General features: G+C 29.7%; 1 protein-coding gene and 1 long non-coding RNA gene across 2 annotated transcripts; one reads left to right on the top strand and one right to left on the bottom strand.

Moving 5' to 3' along the window:
• The first annotated feature begins 14,411 nt into the window (after positions 1 to 14,411).
• LOC112800523 (karrikin insensitive 2 receptor CA) lies at positions 14,412 to 16,066 on the top strand. The gene is made up of 2 exons (XM_025842848.3): positions 14,412 to 15,112; positions 15,276 to 16,066. Exons 1-2 carry the CDS (start codon positions 14,745 to 14,747, stop codon positions 15,718 to 15,720), a joined length of 813 nt encoding a protein of 270 aa, XP_025698633.1. The 5' UTR covers positions 14,412 to 14,744; the 3' UTR covers positions 15,721 to 16,066.
• A 795-nt stretch (positions 16,067 to 16,861) lies between these two features.
• LOC112804099 (uncharacterized) lies at positions 16,862 to 18,113 on the bottom strand. Its single transcript, XR_003202729.3, has 2 exons — positions 17,846 to 18,113; positions 16,862 to 17,525 (listed from the first exon to the last, which is right to left on the bottom strand). It is a non-coding gene; the product is annotated as an uncharacterized lncRNA (long non-coding RNA).
• Between the last annotated feature and the right edge of the window lie 3,119 nt (positions 18,114 to 21,232).

Raw genomic sequence — 21,232 nt, forward strand, 5'->3', positions numbered from 1 at the left:
CTTCTAAATGTAACTCATCAAACCTAGCACCCTCCCTAAAAACTGGAAACACCTCATCAAATTCATCCTCTTCCTTTGGCTCATCTTTAGAATTTGGTGGAGTCTTCATCTCCAACGAATGTCAGGAGTTGGCACCATCAAAATCAGTCCCAGGATCATAGGCATCAGAATTTTCAAACCTCCCACGTCCCACGAATCCAAGATCTACTTCAAAATCAGAAACATCCTCTACAAAAGTGTCGTCATCAACACATATCTTCTCTTTTCCCTTGCCCTTACCATTACCCTTTTCAGCACTCTTATTTGTAGTTTTCTTTCTACTTTTTAGCTTACGTGAAGAAATAGGGTCCCCAACACATTACATAGCATAATGTATATAAGAGAAAAAGTGTGGTGCAAAGCAGAAGTTACAAGATAGGCTTGATGCAAAAAAGCTACATGGTTTTAACACTTTACCAAATCTTGAAGAAACATAATAAGGATAGGTGTTTGAAAAAAAATAATGTGGTTGACAGGCCAACACTCTTGTTTCCTTAACTAATCAAACACTAAGCGCTTTTCAACTTGCTTATTACTCCTCAAGAACACTCTTCCTCCATAATCTCCTATTTCTATTCTCTTGCACTCATCCGACATATCCGTGGTAATCACCAGTTTCACGTCAAGCCTTAAGGTTTCAACTTTTCAAGCTTCAGCGTAGCTCAACTTTACAAATCCCAACTTTATTTTATCACATTACTTATCCAAAAATTCTAAACCTCATCAATCACTTCGCAAACTTATTAATGGTCACAGCCTAACATCCATAAACTCTTTTGCGAGAATCAAAGCTACATAACTTTGTGTACTAAAGAACTAACGTATCAATGGCTATATCTATTAATCACACGTTACGTTGGAACAAGCTCAAGTTGATTCGAAGGATACAAAACTTAGGAACAAAAGAAAAAAAATCACGGAAGGTGTTTACAAGAATTTGAAAGAGTGGTCAAAATCATAAGAATATCGGAAAGATACGTAGAATCACAACAAAACAAAGATAGATACAAAAACATATGCCGAAAAGAAGAACAAATCACACCTTAACAAGGAAATCCGAACGAAAGTACTTTGACAGGAACAAAAAAAAGATGGTGTCTTATGTCGAAACTAGTTCAAACTGAATAAAATATGCACGAAGTCAACAAGGAGAAGATAACTGAAATCAAAGACATCATTTGCAACATTCAAAAGAATAAGTTGGAACGTAAACGAATGAAATATCCACAAAGAATGGAGGACTTAAGAGAAAATTATTTCGCATTCCAAAAAAAGGATACAAAACAAACATTTTTCAAAAGAGACAACAAAATCATGAATGCAGTATTATGTTAATACAAATTCGAGTTGAAATGGATTATGCAAGGCTTGTAAAAATAGGGATTGAATAGGAATAAGGGCAAATATATTTTCTTAAAAATCTTGAAAGATACTTAGTACATATTCAAATAAAAACGTGTATAAAAATTATGGAAGGTGTTTACAAGAATTTGAAAGAGTTGTCGAAATAACAAGAATATTGGAAAGATACACAAAATCACAACTAAACAGGGATAGATACAATAACGTATGCCAGGAAGAAGAACAAATCACACCTTAACAAGGAAATCCGAACCAAAGTACTTTGATAGGAACAAAAGAAAAGATGGTGTCTTAGGTCAAAACTAGTTCAAACTGGATAAAAGATGCACGAAGTCAACAAGGAAAATATAATTGAAATTAAAGACATCATCTGCAACATCCAAAAGAATAATTTGGAACGCAAATGAATGAAATATCCATAAAGAATGGAGGACTTAAGAGAAAATTATTTTACATTTCAAAAGAAAGTATACAAAACAAACATTTGTCAAAAGAGATAACAAAAGCATGAATGCGGTATTATGTTAATACAAATTCGAGTTGAAACAGATTATGCAAGGCTTGTAAAAATAGGGATTGAATATTGCTAAGGGCAAAGATATTTTCTTAAAAATCTTGAAAGATGCTTAGGTACATATTCAAATAAAAACGTGTAGAAAAAGTTGCAGCAAAGTTAGAAGAAAATCAAATTTTATTTAGAAAAGAAAAGTCTGAGATAAAGTTTTCTTATAAGTCAATAAAGAAAATAAGTGGTATGTTGGAAACAAACAAGTTTTTAGTTACATAAAGAAATTTTTAGAGCTTCATATAAAGGAGTACAGGCTAAATTCAAAACAACTTTATCGAAATTTAAAGAATGACTATGGACACAATCAAGCAAGAGAATAATTGAATCAAAATTTCTTCAAAGAGAATCCGAAATAAGAACTTTAGAAAGAAGTTACAAGAAATGATATATCGCATCAGACAAGTTCGGAGCTTTTCAAGGAATTGTATTGTTCACATAGAGGAATGCAAAATCAAGGACAACTTTGTATAAGAATCAATCAAAACTTCCTTAAAAGGTCAGAGACAAAAACTGCGAGAAGATACAGCAGATTAGGAGGTATCACAGCAAAGCACGTTTAGATCACAATAAGGGGTTACATAGTTCATGTAGAGGGATACAAAGTCAAGAGCTGTGATGTCCAAAATTTTAAAGGATATCTAAGAATACAATCAGATAGAGACATACATAAGAGGCAAGACATGAAGCCACCCGCATTTTAAGAAACGGTAGTGAAACATGGATTTTCAAAGATGAAGAATAGAAAGACAAACGATTCACAAGATTACATGGAACAATTAAAGTGCATTCGTCAGCACAACCCAAAAGAAGAAGAACATCTAAAGTCTCCAAACCCTGTGATTCACATAACCTATTGCTTCTATTTCGTCTATGATAATTTATTAGTGCTCCCATGTACATAAATTATTAGTGTTAAGTTGACCAAATTTAATACCATGAAGTATGCAATGATAGACTAACGACATTAATCAATAGACTGTCATATACCTAAAACTCTTACTCTTGTCATCTGGACAAGACCTACCACATGACAAACGCTTAGAGTATGTAATTGAAGCATAATCAGTCCATTCCTCAGGTTCTACAGGAAATACTGCTCTGATACCATAATTGTTGAGTTAAAAAATTAACTAAATTAAATTGATGATGACAAATATTATTTTTAGTGGGTTAAACACCCAATTAGTGTTTAATTGAATTTGATTAAGTGTTGCAGGCCAAAGAAAAACAAAACAGCAGCCCAATAGGATGAAAATAAACCAATGCTGAAGGGTTGTACAAACAAAGGAAGCCCAAAGAAAACAAGGCAAAAATTCAGTTGGGCTGAACCTGAAAAGAACCGATCCAAGCCCGATTGCATCTCTCAAGCAAATCCCTCCAATTTGCTTTTTCCAAAAGCAACATTCACCTTTTTCTCTCTTGGTCAGAAATCAGAGAAGTGAGAGAGAGCTTAGTTCCTAAGCTATTCACCGAAGAAGAAAGAAAGAGAAGGTTAAACAAGAAAGGTTGAGGTCTAATCACCCAAATCAAACCAAATCAAGCTAAGGCAGAGGTCAAAGGTAACACATTTCCTCTTGCATGCATATTGCTTTGTTCTCCTATTCCCCAACTCTCTGCCAGTCCAAATTGAGATACATGGGAAAGATGACCTCTGATCAATACTGCTGTGAATCTATGGTCAAAAGTGTGTCTTGGAGACCAAGTAGTATTTCAATGGCTCAGATTTGGTTTACCATTGAAAGATTGTTTCTCTTTGCTTCCCTGAGGCTTTCGGTCAAGCAAGAGAAAGTTAGACTCAAACTTCATTTTGGGGATTAACTTAAAAAAAAGTGATGTGATGAGTTGGTGAAGCACACAGCTCGAGGGTTGACCTATGAGAGAGCAACTCAGCAACATGCAAGGAGATACAAAAGAAGATTTCTCATCATTCTGAAGTCAAGGAAAGACAACTAGTGTTTTGAGGTTTATGTTATGAGAAGAGTTCTCTAAAGAAGTTCATCAACTTGGACAGTGCTTCCTAGTAAAAGGAGCATTCCGCCAGAATGAGAAACTAAATCAGAGGCAAGCCAATCTGGTTTATCACATAGCAAAGAGCTTGTTGAAGCATCAATCTTCTTCATATTTTACAGATTGTAATTTTGTTTTTAATGTTTATCTTTCTGTAATTTCTTGAGGTAAAAGGCTGAATGAGAGAGTCATTGAAAAAGCCTAAGAGTGAAAAGAGGCAAAGAAATACACATGAGTGAAAAGCCTAGAGTGATTTCAGATTTCTTTAGGTTGATTCTGTGTCTTGTATCTTATACCAGTGAGGTATCACTTTCTTAGTTGGGTTAGCACTAAGAGTGAAGAGTTAAGTATTAGCATAACCAAGTCAAGTTAGGTTAGAACTTGAGAGTGAAAGGATTGTGCCAATCCTGTGGAATTGGTGTATGTAATACTTTAACTATAGTGGAAATTCCATCACTGTTGTGGTGGAGACTGGATGTAGGTTGCATTGCACAAGGCAACTGAACTAGGATACATGATGGTGTCAGCTTCTCTCTTCCCTGCTTTGTTTTGTTTTCTGATATTCATGAGACAAAAATAAATTGTCTCATAAATTTCTGCTGCTGAGATTAAACTGATTCAAATTGAAAGTTTGTTTTTAAAGGGTTATTTCATTAAAGAAAAAGAAGGTCATAGATTCAACCCCCTTTCTCTAAGCCTTCTACAACATTCAATAATGTAACACTCTTACCACCAAAATGTCACGCTTTTGGCTGTGCCACTCTGATAGCGAGGAGTATTACGACGAATTTAAATATATCTTTACATAATAGGAGCCTTTAAAGTGAAAACTACATTTTCTTCGTGTGAAAAATCGGAAATACTTTTTCTTTAATCGCACTTACGAATTTCTCAAAAATCAATCTCATTACTTTAAATTCATTGAAGTCCTCAAATTGTATCTCTGTAATTAGAATCAATCAAATAAACTCATTTTTGGAGTTAAACAAGTTCTCAAAACCAATTTCAATCTCATTTTTAAGTTTAAAACATTCCCAAATGACTCGGAAATCATTCCGTTTCGCTAAATAAAAATTTGAATACTTTAAATTCTCTTTCAAGCTCTACAATTTTTTCTCGAAGACTCAAAAAATCCTTTATTCTTAAATACACCCTTGTATTACTTTATTTTTCATTAAAATCTTTAAAATACCACTCTTTAATTCATATCAATTCACTAAAATTCATTTTTAATTCAATTAAATACCCAAATCAAAATTATTTTTATAATTTGGCAAATCAAAGTAAGTTAAATCTCCAATTCACTTCTATTACGTTAATTTTCTCTAAAACTCCTAAAAAACATAATCTTTAAATCAAAATTAATCAAATAAAAACTCATTTCTTTAGTTCAAGACTCCACCCCTCCCCCCTCCCACCCCCCAAAGAGAGTTAAAGACCATTTCATTTCGCCAATCAATTCCAATGATTTAATTTCACTTAAATACTTATAAAATTTTCAGCAACATCTTCTCTGAAATTCGAACTTTGTCACCTTTACAGGTTTAAGCAATCAATTCAACAACAATCAACTCAACTAACTCAATCAACAAATCTGAATATTCAGCCTTCTTAATAAATCAATAGATCAATCAGATGACATTCACATCCATCCAAAACCATTCAGTTTAACCTATAAGACTCACATAACCACAAAAACATATTTTTCATTTCAAAATCAAGTTATAACAATTTATGGAAATAATATGGGTTTTAAGAAAGAGCCCTTATCTCGAATCCTCGAACCCAACGATTATTAAACATAACAAACCCTCTTTTCCTTTCAGTTCATAGGGGCGGCAACAATTCCAACCGCTACCGCAACAACAACAGCCATCAAATACCACATGCAGTCATAGTAACTCAACCCTGAGATATTAACGTCGCGTAAAACTCAATAACTTATAATAAAATAAAAATGGTAAGGGTTCCAGGACAAGAGTGACTTATTGTACTCAGAGAAGAACCAAAGACGAAGTAACAACAACTCCAGTAATGACGAAAAACCTCAGCGGCAACTGCAGCAACAACACAGTGACAACAACATCCCAAAAATCGAAAGAATGGAAACCAAAAATAATAATACCCTTACCAGCGACAGTAGCACTAACTCAGCCAATTCCAACAGTATTTTCTGACAACCACAGACCATTTTCCGACGACAGAGGTGCAATGGCGCGACTGGTTTCTCCTCTGGCAGCAACTACTTCCCCTCAACTTCGCGGGTGGTGATGGCGACGAGCCTGGATTCGACGGTGGCAAAAGCGGCAAGGTCAAGCTCCTCCTCACGCGTCAGCAATGGCAGTGATTGCTCTGACGGTGAGGGACCCAGCAGCGGCGGCAACGAAGCTGGTCGCGGCTATCTCCCTCGTGTGTATTCCTCTTTGGCGACCACAGCGGTAGCAATGCATTGGTGACAACTCCTCTCTCTCTCTCTCTCTTGCACCGTTGGCGACGACAGCGACGACGGCATCCAACCCCACCGGCACCGTCTTCGTTTCCTCCCTTCCCTCTCTCTTCCCTTTTCTTCTTCTTCCTCGATCCTCCTTCTCTTTTCTTTTCTGGCCGTTGGGTGTAGGAGGTAGCGACGTGTGTGTGAGAAAGGGAGTGAGAGTGTGAGTGTGTTATTAGGATTAGGGTTTGTGGTAGAAATTAGGGTTTGTTAGAGTAGGAATTTTAATAAAAATAAAAGGTAGAATAATAATTTAAAATCAAATTAAATACAAAATAATTTTATTTGATATACCACTTAATTATTAACTAGTAAATTATTTTTAATATTAATTCAATAAAATTGGAGATAATTAAATTAAATTTTTTTATTTATAAAATAAAGTTCAAAGTCAATATATTCAAATTAAAACATATAAAATTCTCATTATTTTTCAATTATTAAATCTTTAAATTATAGTTGAAAAATTGTCCGATTTATATATATAAATCTTTAAAAATATAATCTTAAATAAATACAATAAATGATAAATAATATATTATTTAATTTCTAAAAAATCAAAGGTCTTACGAGTACCATCCCGTCTTCATTCAAAGATCTTGGACGACTTCGCTTCTTTATCGATAGAAACATTAGATTTATCACTAAAAAAAGTTTAAAACTCACATTTAGGCCGAAATCATCAAGATAATTTCTGAGACACCTAGCTATATATTTATTTCAACTAACAACCTTCTTCAATCTAAAAAGTCATACTAATCTTACTAGCTAGTTAGGTTTGTATCTTAACCACATTCATAATTAAGATCATGAGTCAAAATAAGCACCGAATAATAATTTAGCGTCGCCGGACAAACTATTTCTTTGGTTTCTAGCTTAATTCGTTTCTCTAGAAAAGCAGTAACCTAAGGAGCAGGGCAACCATGTGTCGGGACCAAAATATCCAAGCTAGGAGTAATTCCAACCATAGACAAAAAGCCAATGTTACTGATGCTTTCATTTTCTTCTTCTTGTTGCAGTGCTCAAATGTTCACGTTACGTATTACGCATTATATATGGTCCCATCTCCATCCCCTGGACCCTGATAGCTATTTTATTAAGAAGCAGTTGGCCAGTTACTCTCTCGAGTCAGTGTGATTAATGCCGGTTATGCTTCATGGCAAGAATAATGCCAACTTGCCATTAATGTGGGAGGCCCGACGGGTGACCATGCATCGTGATTAATTGTGAAATCAAAGATATAGATATAGCCTCCTATGGAGGAAGATTTTCCATCCTATTTTTTTATTTTTTATTCATTCAAATTTACCCATACTTATCTTGTTATTGATCCCCCCCCCCCCCAAAAAAAAATTATTGTATATTATATTTTTTTTAATAGAACTCACACAAATATGTAAAGATAAATAAACATTACAATGTGAAGGAATAACTCTTTCAATTTTGTACTTATTATTAAGAACATCATAAGCTAACTATTTGATGAATAACGAAATATTTATTGATGCTCAATAATACAATATAAAAAAGAATTTGGATGTTAATATAACGCATTACACTAAAATTTTAGAACAATACAATAGACATCAATGTATAATAATGATCAGTAGAATAATTTTGATGTTAAAAAAATTCCTTTCAAAATTTGACTATCATGCTTTTTTTTTTTAATCTATCAAATTATCCATGCCAACAACAACAAAGCAAAAGCCGTTGGATTCGATGCATTATTCGATCCACACACACTACCTACCCTTTATCTTATGTTATATCTAAAATGCATTATATGAAAAAAAAATAACCATTATATATTTATATAAGGATTGATTTATATATTATTTTAAAAAATAATTAATTATTAAAATAATAAAATCTATCGTAATAAAATAATTAAATTTTTTAAAATTATAATAAATAAAAATTTTCAACAATACTAAATATATAATTAATATTTAGTATTCATATATAGCAAGATTCATCCTATAAGCTTTAGATTTAGAATTATTGGTTCCCGTAACTTAAAAAGTTAGCTTTTTTTTGGAGAGGGATAATTTATAAAAATCAGAATTTATTTTCTATTGTCCATATTTTGTTACATAAAAAATTAATTTCAGCACGATATCTATACACACGCGCACACAAAATTATTAATTAGTATAAAGCATGTAAATAAACCCTCTTTCACGCATTACTTGATTGAACAAGAATAAAGTTGTAAATACATATATAGCATTTTGCTAGCAAATACCTTTAAAATACTTACTCAAATTTAAGAAATTAAAATAAAATATAAAGTATTATTTTTGTTAATTATTTATTATATCAAAATTTTAATAAAACTGTTCACATATAATAATACTCTATTCTCTCAAGTTTAGGAGTAAACAAGCAGATAGGCCGATTCCACCAAAATCTACCAAAAAATAAGGCGATCGGCCACACCCGCCAAATAAAGTGGACTTAAAATGTTAGCCTAACCTTTTTTTTATGACGGGTTGATGGATTGACCGGATTAGCTCGTCTAACTTTTTTTAAAAAAACTAATCTAAAAAATGATAATTTAAAAATTAAATATAAATAAAAATAATTAAATTATAATACAATTTTTTATTATTTTTTTAATTTTAAATTTAATAAAATTATTTATAATAATAATATCCATAATAAAATTATTTTATTTTAAAAAACAAATCACATGATGTGAACACATATATGAGTATAAAATAAAATAAATAAAATTAATAAAAAATAAAAAAAACTTAAAAATTATATTTAAAATTCATATAATTATTAATTTTATAGTACTAATTATATTTTATTAAAAAAAATTAGTCCGGCAGGACGAGTGGTCCCATCCCACCAAAATCTGATGGCTTGGCGAAGTGGGTTTAGTAAATTTTAAATCTTAATTTAAATATTTTTTTTGTGAATTCAGGAGGTTGGTCTGGCAAATTCAGCCCGTTTTATCACTTATATTCATATTAAAATAGTATAAATTTTCATTGTCTAAAAATAAAAAGCTTAATAACCTTTAGAAGATAATTTTATTTCTTGAACTAATTTTTTAAAATGAGTTAGACTCATATCATTTTTAATAGTTATCATTTTATTTTTATATACTTAAACTCAAGGTGAAACTATGCATATAACACAGGAGGAAATGATACGATCCCAACTTTATTTTCAAAATTGAAATATTAGAACTACATCTTACTTAAAAAGGTAAATAAATTTCCTTTATTTTTCCTTTAATTTTTTATATAAGCTTAATGTCATTTAGCACCTTTCTTCATAAATGGATTTTTTCATTTTTTTTAAATTGTGATATTTTATTATATAATACTTTTTTTTACATTTTTTGTATTGTCTCTCTTAAAAAAATATACAATGGAAAATAACACATTATAATCTCAATTTAAGAAAAGAAAATTAAGAAGATTCATTTCTCTTCCTTTTCCATTAAAAATAATAGTAACTCTTTATATACAAGTTATTTTTTGATATAAGTTTATATAAATCATTTATATTCACATGCGCACATTTTTTTTGTATCGTTACTGCATGTTCTTCTTATTCTTCTTGCTGTACATTCCTCCTCCTCCTCCTCCTCCTCCTCCTCCTCCTTTTTTTCATTGGAATTTCTTCTTCCCCTTCCTTTTCCTTCTTCTCCTCCATTATTAGTTATCTAGCTGAAAATAATGAATATTCAAGTTCAGATTGTCAATTGAACCAGAAAGAATTTGATTATTGTTTTAAATCCAATCAAGTGGTTGAGGTGTGGTTCAATTCTAGTTAATTTTTTAGTTAGTAGTTTATGATTCTGTAAGTGAATAATGTTTCATCGTTGATTATTTGAATTGAATGTAATGCAAAAGTTTAGCATTAAAGAAAATATTTTTCTATATTTATAGCAAATTTGGGTGTAACATAAAAATATTTGGATGTAACATGAAGATATTTGAGTGTATTGTTTAAGAATTTTCAGTATATGTGTGCTGATAAATTCTGCATAATTCAAAACTCTTCTTCTCCTTCCTCCTAATCTTCTGCTGCTTCTCCTTCTTTTCATCATCATCATCTTCTTCTTCTTTTTTTATTCATATTTTTTTCTTATTTTATCTTCTCAAGTTTCTTCTTGTTTTACTCTTTTAACAAGAATAAAAACAAAAAAATCAAATAAAGAAGAAGAAGAAACATATAATACTACAAAATTACTTGAAAGAGGATGAACTTATATTCATTCAACTAAAAGAAAGAAAGAAATAAGGAAAAGAAGAAGAAGAAAAATGCAGCATTAAAGGAAATATTTTTCTGTATTTGCAGCAAATTCGGGTGTAGCACGAAGATATTTGAGTGTATAGTATTGTTTAAGAATTTTTTATGTATGTGTGCTAATAAATTCTGCATCATTCAAAACTCTTCCACTTCCTCCTCCTCATTTTCTGCTGTTTTTTCTTCTTTTTTTCATCATCATCACCATCTTCTCCTTCTTCTTTTTTATTCATCTTTTTTTTTTATTTTACCTTCTTAAGTTTCTTCTTGTTTTATTCTTTTAACAAGAATAAAAATAAAAAGAGTAAAGAATCATTTTTGTCCTCAACGTTTGGGTAAGTCTCAAAGTTGTCCCTAACGTTTCAATCGTCCTATTTAAGTCTTCAAAATTGACTCAATGTTGTCCTGCCGTTAGGGATCCGTTAACAGAATTGACGGCGAGACAAAATTGAGACGATTTTGAAACGTCAGGGACTTAAATAGAACAAAAATATTGGAGACAAAAATGATACATAGAAATAAATTTTAATTTTATCCTTCAATTATAATATTAATTTTTTTACTGTACATAATATTCAATTATTTTTTAGTTACATCTAAATAAATTATACTTAATCACATTATTTTTCTTCTAAATAATTTTTTTATATTTTTATATTAGGGTAAATTACTAAATTAGTCCCCTACGTTTGGGCGTAATCTTGTTTTGGTCCTTAAGGTTTAAAGTGTTCTATTTGAATCCAAAAAAGTTTCATTTAACTTCAATTTGGCCCCATCGTGAGGTCAAAGATAAATAATTAACGAAATATCCTACATGACAGCAGTATAAGAACAAGGTCGATAATTTGGAGAATAAGTACAAGCTCCAGAGGCACAAAATCAATCGTGGATGCATCAATATGTGTATTTAACATTTTTTTATTTTTATAGAAAATATTTCATTTTAATTATAAGAAAAATGATAAATAAATGTATTAATGCATCCACGGTTGATTTTGTGCCTCTGGAGCTTGTACTTATTCTCTATATTATCGACCTTGTTCTTATATTGCTGTCATGTAGGACATTTCGTTAATTATTTATCTTTGACCTCTGGTGGGACTAAATTATATTGGAGCTAAATAAAACTTTTTTGGATTCAAATAGAACACCTTAAACCTTAAAGACCAAAACAGGATTACGTCCAAACGTAGGGGGACCAATTTAGTACTTTACCCTTTATATTAACTTATAACTTTAAGTGTAAAATTATAAAAAAATAAATTTATTTAGAATGAAAGTGATGTGATTAAGTGTAATTTACTTAGATGTGATTAAAAAATAATTGAATACTATGTAAAGTAAAAAATTGATATTATTAAAGGATAAAACTAAAATTTATTTCTATGAATCGTTTTTGTCCCCAACATTTTCGTCCTATTTAAGTCCCTAACGTTTCAAAATCGTCTCAATTTTGTCCCGCCGTCAATTCTGCTAACGGATCCCTAACGGCACATTGAGTTAATTTTGAAACGTTATGGACTTAAATAGGACGATTGAAACGTTAGGGATAACTTTGGGACTTATCCCAAAATTTGGAGACAAAAACCATACTTTACTCAAACAAAAAAATCAAATAAAGAAGAAGAAGAAACACATAATACTGCAAGAAGAGGATGAACTTATATTCATTCAACTAAAAGAAAGAAAGAAATAAGGAAAAAAAGAAGAATAATACAAAATGCAATATTAGAGGAAACATTTTTTCTACTATAGCAAATTTGGGTGTAACACGAATATACACGAAAATATTCGAGTGTATTGTTTAAGAATTTTTGGTGTATGTGTGGTGATAAGATCTGCATAATTCAAAATTCTTCATCTTTCTCTTCCTCATCTTCTGCTGCTTCTTCTTCTTCATCTTTTTATTTTATATTTTCATAATTCTTCTTATGAGTAAAAAATCAAATAAAGAAAAAAATACATAATGTTGCAAAATTAATAAAAAGAGGAGGAGGAAAAAAATGCAACAACAACAATAGTAATAAAAAAACGACGATAAAGATAAAACACCGAAAAAAATGAGGAAAAACACAAAGAAGAAGGAGAAGGAAGAGGAAGAGAAGGAGGAAAATGAACACAAAATATAAAGAGAAATAATATAATTTTATACACACATTATATAAGTAACTTGTATAACTTGTATGTCAAAAAAACTTATACTTAGCAATATTCTAAAAATAAAAGGGCAAAGTATTCTAAAAATAAAAGGGCCTGGATATTCATCCCTTCCGACTAATATAACATATATTATTGCTATATTATAGTCAAAATTTTTGTATGATCCCTTTGATTTGCATTTTTTGGCAATTAATTTTTGTCTCTACTATTTGAATAATAATATATTTTTTTTTTAAATTCCTTATCTAAAGATAAAAATTTAACTAAAAGTATAAATGACCTTATAAATTTATTATTGTAAGCGGGTAAATAATATACAAATGATTTTTTTTTCTTTGAAATTTATTGATTTCTCTTAAAACACTGTATTCCAATTTAGTATTTCATATTTCATATTTACAAAGGCTGGTTTATGCATAAGTAACAACGATTTATTCATTCAATTCAAAGAATAAATCAAGGTTTCATATTGGGTACCATGCTTTTCAAGTATCACAAGTAAAACTCACATGCCAACAACTATTTATGCCTAAGAAAATATACCACCATTCATACTGAAAGGAGCTTAAACCCATATATTTAAATATACTTAAAATTTTAATATACTTAAAAAATTAATATCAATAACTCTAAATAATTAACCATAAAAACTACAAATAATTAAATAAGTAATATCAATAATTCCAAATAAATAAAATTAAAAAATACAAAAACTAAAGCATATTAAATCTACACTAATTTCTCTAATAATTTAATTTATACTAACTTTTGTTATACCCTTATTTAAATAATTAAAAAAACATCTCTAATATTTAATACTAATTTCTAAATAATAATATCTATATTTCTAAATAATTACCTCTAACTTTTACAAAATAACTGCTTTAAACTTAAACAAATAATATTAAGTAAATGATATACTAAGAAAGTAACTTACATACAAGAGACATGTAGTCTTCATGTAAAAATTAGATTTTAAGTACAAAAATATTATATTTTAAGTACTCTAAATAATTGGATATAAATAATATTTAATAATAATTAGATTTTAAATAATTAAACCTAATATTAAGTACTCTAATTAGATTTTAACAATAATGTTTAACAATATTAAGTACTCTAATTATAAAAATTAGATTTTATTAAAATAACCATAATTTTTACATGAAAAAGACTACATGTCTTTTACGTTAAGTTACTTGATATTATTTGTTTAAGTATTAGAGATCTTTTTAATTATTTAAATTAGTGTATTAAAAAAGTTAGTGTAAATTAAATTATTAGATAAATTAATGTATTTTTAATACACCTTAATTTTGTATTTTTTAATTTTTAATTATTTAGAGTTTTTGATATTTTTATTTAATTATTTGTAGTAAATTTTATTATTCTTATTGTTAATTAGTTAGAGTTATTGACGTTAATTTTTTAAAAATATTAAATTTTTAAATATATGGGTTTAATGCACTATATTTATCTATAAATAGTTGTGGGCCTGTAGGTTTTATTTGTAATACTTTGAAAAACATAAATATGAAATCATTTATTTTTGAATTGAATATATAAATCGAAGTTATTTTATAGGTTTTTTTTTTGCTAAAAATTAGAGGTAATGCCACAGTTTATATAAAAGGTTAAAAAGATAAAATTATAGTGCATTCAGATTTAAACAATCTGATAATATCTATATTTAATATAGATAATTGTGGTGGTACTTGTTCCTCGTGTTCCTTATAAGTCCAAGCTCCAAACTCACGGCGTGACCAAAAATCTAAAATACTCAAAGTCAGCAGTCGGCTATCAACCAAAACAAAACAAAGAGTTATAAAAAAAATAAAAAAAAAGATGGGAATAGTAGAGGAAGCTCACAACGTGAAAGTGTTGGGTTCAGGAGACAAGTTCATAATCCTGGCTCATGGATTTGGCACCGATCAATCTGTGTGGAAACACTTCGTCACTCATCTGCTTGATGATTATCGCGTCATTCTCTACGATAACATGGGTGCAGGTACCACTAACCCTGATTACTTCGACTTTGAAAGACACTCCAGCTTGGAAGGCTATGCCTACGATTTGCTTGCGATTCTTGAAGAACTTTCTGTTCATTCTTGCATCTTTGTTGGCCACTCCGTTTCCGCTATGATTGGCGTTGTTGCTTCTATTGCTCGCCCCGATCTCTTCTCTAAGCTCATCATGGTCTCTGCTTCCCCTAGGTAAAGTAACCAAAATTGATGCCTTAGCTTTTATTTTGACTCAGTCAGTTCTTCTTTTAAATTATCAAGTAGAAAGAAAAATCTAATTTGACACAATTCAGTTTAAAAGACATTCAATTCAACCTTAAGTCTTAATTAAGGGCTAATAGTGGAAATGGAACAGGTACTTAAACGATGTGAATTACTACGGAGGATTTGAGCAGGAAGATCTAGACCAATTGTTCGACGCTATGTCGGCAAACTACAAAGCATGGTGCAACGGTTTTGCGCCGCTGGCAGTCGGCGGAGATATGGAGTCCGTGGCGGTGCAGGAGTTCAGCAGGACTTTGTTCAACATGAGACCGGACATAGCGCTTGTTGTGTCACGCACCATTTTCCAAAGCGATATGAGGCAGATCTTGGTACACGTCACCGTGCCGTGCCACATCTTGCAGAGCAAGAAGGACATGGCGGTTCCAGTAGTGGTCTCCGAATACCTCCACCAAAACCTTGGCGGCATCTCCGTGGTCGAGGTCATGGCCACTGATGGCCACTTGCCGCAATTGAGCTCGCCGGATATTGTTATTCCAGTGCTTCTCAAGCATATTCAACATGATATTGTGGTATGAATTATATTAAGGAATTGAAGAAAGTTAGTTGGCAGTGATGTCAATGTTTTTAGTTAAAAACAACGAAAATGTTAGAATCCATAATATGTCGCCATCTAGATTTAGATTGAGAAAATGTTAATGGGAGAATTAATTAATCTGTAGCTTTATTTTGGTTGTCTTGGTAGCGTGTTTGATTTCTTAAGGTTAATTCACCAAGAGCAATAATGGCTTATGGTGGTTGTGTATTTGTGCAAGTCATTATTCTCTCTCCGAGAAACAAAATCAGAGTATGTGTACTCTATCCCCTGTTCTCCTTTGTCTGTATTATTGTTTGTTGTCTCAATTTTTGATAAGTTCATACAAATGAATCTACTGATAAAGTAATGATGAAAGAAATTAATTATTTTTAAATAAAAATAATAAAATTTATTATTTAATAATAATTAATTTTTATTTTATTATTTTATTAATTTTTTATTTTAAAATATCTAAAATTTTCAATTTTATTATTATGGCTGAATTAGTGCTCACTTCTACCTGAGTTATTTGCCACAATAATTAATTTAACAAATTTATCAAAATTCAAATGTAGTCTTGGAGAAGAAAAGGACTAGAAAGTGGACATTGTTAATCCATTTGGCGGTTAAAGAATATATATCATAGACAATTAGTTAGGTATTTAATTGATGTCTTTAATATAATATTTTTATTTTATTATTTTATAATAGACGAGCTAATTCTCAAAATTTTAAAGTATTTTATTTAATTAAATATATTGAAATTAGATATTACCAAATTGTTCTAAACAAGGTTGCGAGAATCGAACCAGTCATCGAACTGGTCGAGTGACTGGTTCAATGGTTCAATCGGAGTTAAACTGATTTAATTAAATATAGAATAAAATTATAAAAAATTCAATACATAATTTAAAAAAAATTTAAATTTAATCATTTTTTAACTAATAAAATTCAAAATTTAACAATTTTACAAAATAAATTATTCATAATTTATCATTAAAAGTCACCACCACTTCACGAAATTAAAACATTCTGTCTATGAAATCACCTAAATTGCAAGAAGTTTGAGCATTCCACTCATTTAGGTGTTTTCATGACAAAAAATAACATTAAGGACAAGCATGAAGAGCTACCATGAGCAATGGATAAATATGAGTTTCATAACTTAAACGAGCATCAAGAGACAACCCAAAGTGCATTATTCTTGAACAATTTGTCTAAACAAAGAGCGGTTCAAACTATATGGTAACTACAATATATAATTCAAACTCAAACCATCACAGAGGTATTTAATCGAACACCTAGCACGCAATGTACAAATTCAGTATAAACAAACAAACTTCAACTACAATGCTTACCCATTCAACAACTTTCACACTTAATACAGCCAAACACAATAATAACTAGAAGTAACTAAGCTTATATAAGCAAGCAAAGCATCAGCCAATCGAAAAATTTCTAATTCTCAAAACTTGCAACAAACTTAGAATCTACAAACTGAACTACCTTATTCCAACAACCTAGAATCCACTAACAGAAATAAAAAATCCAACTAAACTAATGTAAAACAAACTATATAATTAAAGCTAAACAAAACAGCAAGAGAAAATAGAGCAAAAATCTGAAGTACTAGTCAAAGATGGAAATGAAGAAGGGAGGAAAGCGTTGCTGTCGTACAATGATGCTGCCACGACCAGAGACGGTAATGAGAGGTCACCGCACACCAAGAAACTCTACGAAAAGAGGATGGAACAGAGGCTCAACTTCGACTCAGAGAGAGAAAGTCGCAGATTGAGAAAATTGAACCTACATCAACAGAGCATAATTGAAAAAATTGAACCTACATCAAATGCTTTTAAAATAACAGAATGATTAATCATATAATTAACAACATACAAAAATAAAAAAATAGAACAAGATGTCAAGAGAAGAACTCTGCATCTGAAGAACATCAACCTACTTCAAATCTGCTCTAAATTCTTCGCTGAATAAAAAATAAAAAATTTAATTGAAGAACAGAAGAACAAAAGAACAGAAACAAAAGGCTAGAGCACAGAAGAACAAAAACAAAAACTCAAAAAAGATGGAAGAACAGAAAAACTCAGTAGTCACTAGTTAGTACTCACCGACGGCGAAGGAGGAAGGTGAGCAACGGCGACGACAGAGGAGGCGACACCGGCGAACACAAAAAAGGCGAGTTCGGCGATGACAAGACGCGGTCTTCAAACTCGTCGCTGCGGAATGCGGTAGCTGCGGGATGTAGTGGTGGCGGGCTGCGGTGGCTGACTGGCTGCTCGATTGGTGGCTTGTTGTGGCTTCTATGGTTCCCAGTGAAAGAGAAAAGAGATGAGTTTGTGAAAAGTGAAGACCGAATATGGGTTAATGGAAAAATCTAGGGCTTCGTTCGTTTAGCTTTTTTTTTAAAGAACAAAACGACGCCGTTTAGAGGGGTTATTTTTGAACCGAAAACCCTTTAAAAAATCGGATGGTTCTGCCGGTTCACGGTTAATCACCGGTTCGACCGGTTTTTTCATCGATTTTTTGTCAGGCAGTTTAAAGACTTACCCAAATCGATTAGGAGACTAGTTTCCGGTTAATCCAGTTGAACTGGTCAGTCCGATTCGATTTTCAGAATAATAATTCTAAATATAAGTGTACTACAATTTTGTCCTACAACTTTTTATATAAATCATTACCCTTGCCATTAAATCATTGTTAAAAGGAGCTTAAATCCATATATTTAAATATATTTAAAATTAAATATATTTAAAAATTAATATTGATAACGCTAAATAATTAACAAAAAAACTACAAAAATTATTATAAATAATTAAATAAATAATATCAATAATTTCAAATAATTAAAATTAAAAAATACAAACACTAAAACATATTAAATTTATACTAACTTTTTTTAAAACACTAATTTAAATAATTAATAAAATATATCTAATATTTAAATAAATAATATTAAACAACTTACATATAAAAGACATATAGTCTTCATATAAAAATTCTCATAGTTATTTTTACATAAAATCTAATTTTTATAATTAAAGTATTTAATATTGTTAAATATTACTGTTAAAATCTAATTAGAATATCTGTTACAACTTAGAATATTAATTGTTACTAATTTTATGATTTGAAGATAATTGAAACCCATATAAAGTTATTGGTAAATCACATGCATATACCAAATACATCTTAATATTACATAAATTTTTTAAAACAAAAAATATTACGTGAATATTTTCATATATATTTTTATATAAATCGAATTCATTGAATTCGAATTAGTAGGATCTAGGATAAATTGGAGTACGTAGGTTTGATTTAGTAAAAAATGAAATGCAAAATGTCCATGGTATTAACCCATTTATAATAATTTAATATCGCTTTATTCGATTTAGTTTATGGTACTGTGACACATAGTAAATCAAATTGAATAAATTTAAATTACACTAATAATAATTCGAATGAAGTAAATTCGAATTATGAGTGGTCGTGTTCTAATATAAAACGACACATATAAATTTGTTTTAACATATATATCACTATATAAGGAATTTAAATTCATTTATTTCGAATTATATTTTATTGTACCAAATTCATCCAAAACGAAAATTCTAGAGTAATTACGGAAATCTATATTAGGAGATTGAAACTGTAGAAATAGAAGACGACTCAAGTTGAATCTATCAGTTGGACGGAGTCGCCCATATTGCTAGTAGCGTCCATGAAGAGTTTAATGAATGAAATTTAATTTAGTTTATTTTCTTTAAGAAATAAAGAATTGTTAGTGATATTAAATTATTTAGAACTTGATTATTAGAATTTTTAAACTTTAAATAGTAGTTAGAGTATTGATTTAGGGGTAGTAATTTGTAAGAACATTAAAAGCACAAATGCATGTTAGACGAGGGATAACTAAGTATGTTAACGAGTAGTAATAACAGATTTCGTTAGAATTTGTAAGTTTTTAATTTTAGACGCTTAACGAGGTTAGTAATTTTGTTGGAGTTTAATTTAATTTAATTTAGGTTTCAAGTCTTGAATTAATTAGACAATAGAAGACTAGTAAGAGTTTGATATTATTTAATTTATTTAAAGAATTAAATTATTAAATGTTAAGACGCTACAAGTTTAATTATGGTTTAAGGTTTAATTTTCCGTCATAAATATTAAATTAAGTATGTTCCGTTAAAATTTAATTCAATATAATTCAACAATATTAGGTTATTTGTGTCAAAGTTTACAATATTTGTTACATGAATATATTTTTTTATTATAATTATCCATTTTAAGCGATTTCTGCTTTATAAATTGTTATGGTTTTTAGAGAATTTTTTCATCGTTATGCAGTTTCACTGATGTATCACGAGCATGAGGAGGCAGCATGGTATGTCTCTAGACGAGAGAATCATTTTATATCTGCAGATATATTGCTGGTAGCGTCCATGAAGAGGTTAGTGAATAAAATTTAATTTAGTTTATTTTTTTAAAGAAATAAAGAATTATTAGTGATATTAAATTACTTAGAACTTGATTATTAAAATTTTTAAGCTTCAAATAATAATTAGAATATTAATATAGGAGTAGTAGCTCGTGAGAACACTAAAAGCACAAATGCATGTTAGACAAGGGATAACTAAGTATGTTGATGAGTAGTAATAACATGTTTGGTTAGTATTTGCAAGTTTTTAATGTTAGACGTTTAACAAGATTAATATCATAGGGTTATTATTATTAATGTATTAACAGAATTTTAATGTTTATTATTTATATATTTAAAAATTATATTTGAAAATTATTTATTTGGTTTCATGATAAATGATATTTTTAAATTTGAATAATTTATTAATTAGTTTGTACTTATTTATTAAAAAAAATAATATTAATATAATGAATAAAAAAATAATTAAAAAATATTGTTTAAAGAATAATAAGGATAAATAAACTCCTAACCAATTTAAATTTAGAGATAATTAGGTCCCTGTCCATTTTTGAACCTCACACGTCAGCAATTTCTGTCGAGTTTTCGCCGTGAAAGTGACAGAAGGACCGGGTTGACAGACGGAGTATATGGTCAAGGACCGTAATAGAACGTGTTTTTAGTTAAGGATCGCCTTGTCATTCGGAGAAATGGACAGAAACCGGGTTGGTACTTTACTTTTTATTTTATTTAAGAAATAAAGAATTATTAGTGATATTAAATTGTTTAGAACATGAATATTAAAACTTTAAACTTCAAATAGTAGTTAGAGTATTAATATAGAAGTAGAAATTTGTAAGAACATTGAAAGCATAAATACAGGTTAGATGATGGATAATTAAGTATGTTGATAAATACTGATAATATGTTTGGTTAAAATTTGTAAGTTTTTAATGTTAGACGCTTAACGAGGTTAATAATTATGTTGGAGTTTAATTTAATTTAATTTAGGTGTCAAGTGTTGGATTAACTAGATAATAGAAAACTAGTAAGTGTATAATATTATTTAATTTAATTA

This window comes from Arachis hypogaea, chromosome 5, assembly GCF_003086295.3.
Source record: "Arachis hypogaea cultivar Tifrunner chromosome 5, arahy.Tifrunner.gnm2.J5K5, whole genome shotgun sequence".
Classification (NCBI taxonomy): Eukaryota; Viridiplantae; Streptophyta; class Magnoliopsida; order Fabales; family Fabaceae; genus Arachis; species Arachis hypogaea.

What these genes read in the sequence shown, in the direction of transcription:
- LOC112800523 (XM_025842848.3), top strand. Translation starts at nt 14,745, where the DNA reads ATGGGAATAGTAGAGGAAGCTCACAACGTGAAAGTGTTGGGTTCAGGA. An exon ending in ATGGTCTCTGCTTCCCCTAG is followed by an intron (nt 15,113 to 15,275) that starts GTAAAGTAACCA and finishes GAAATGGAACAG; the next exon opens with GTACTTAAACGATGTGAATT.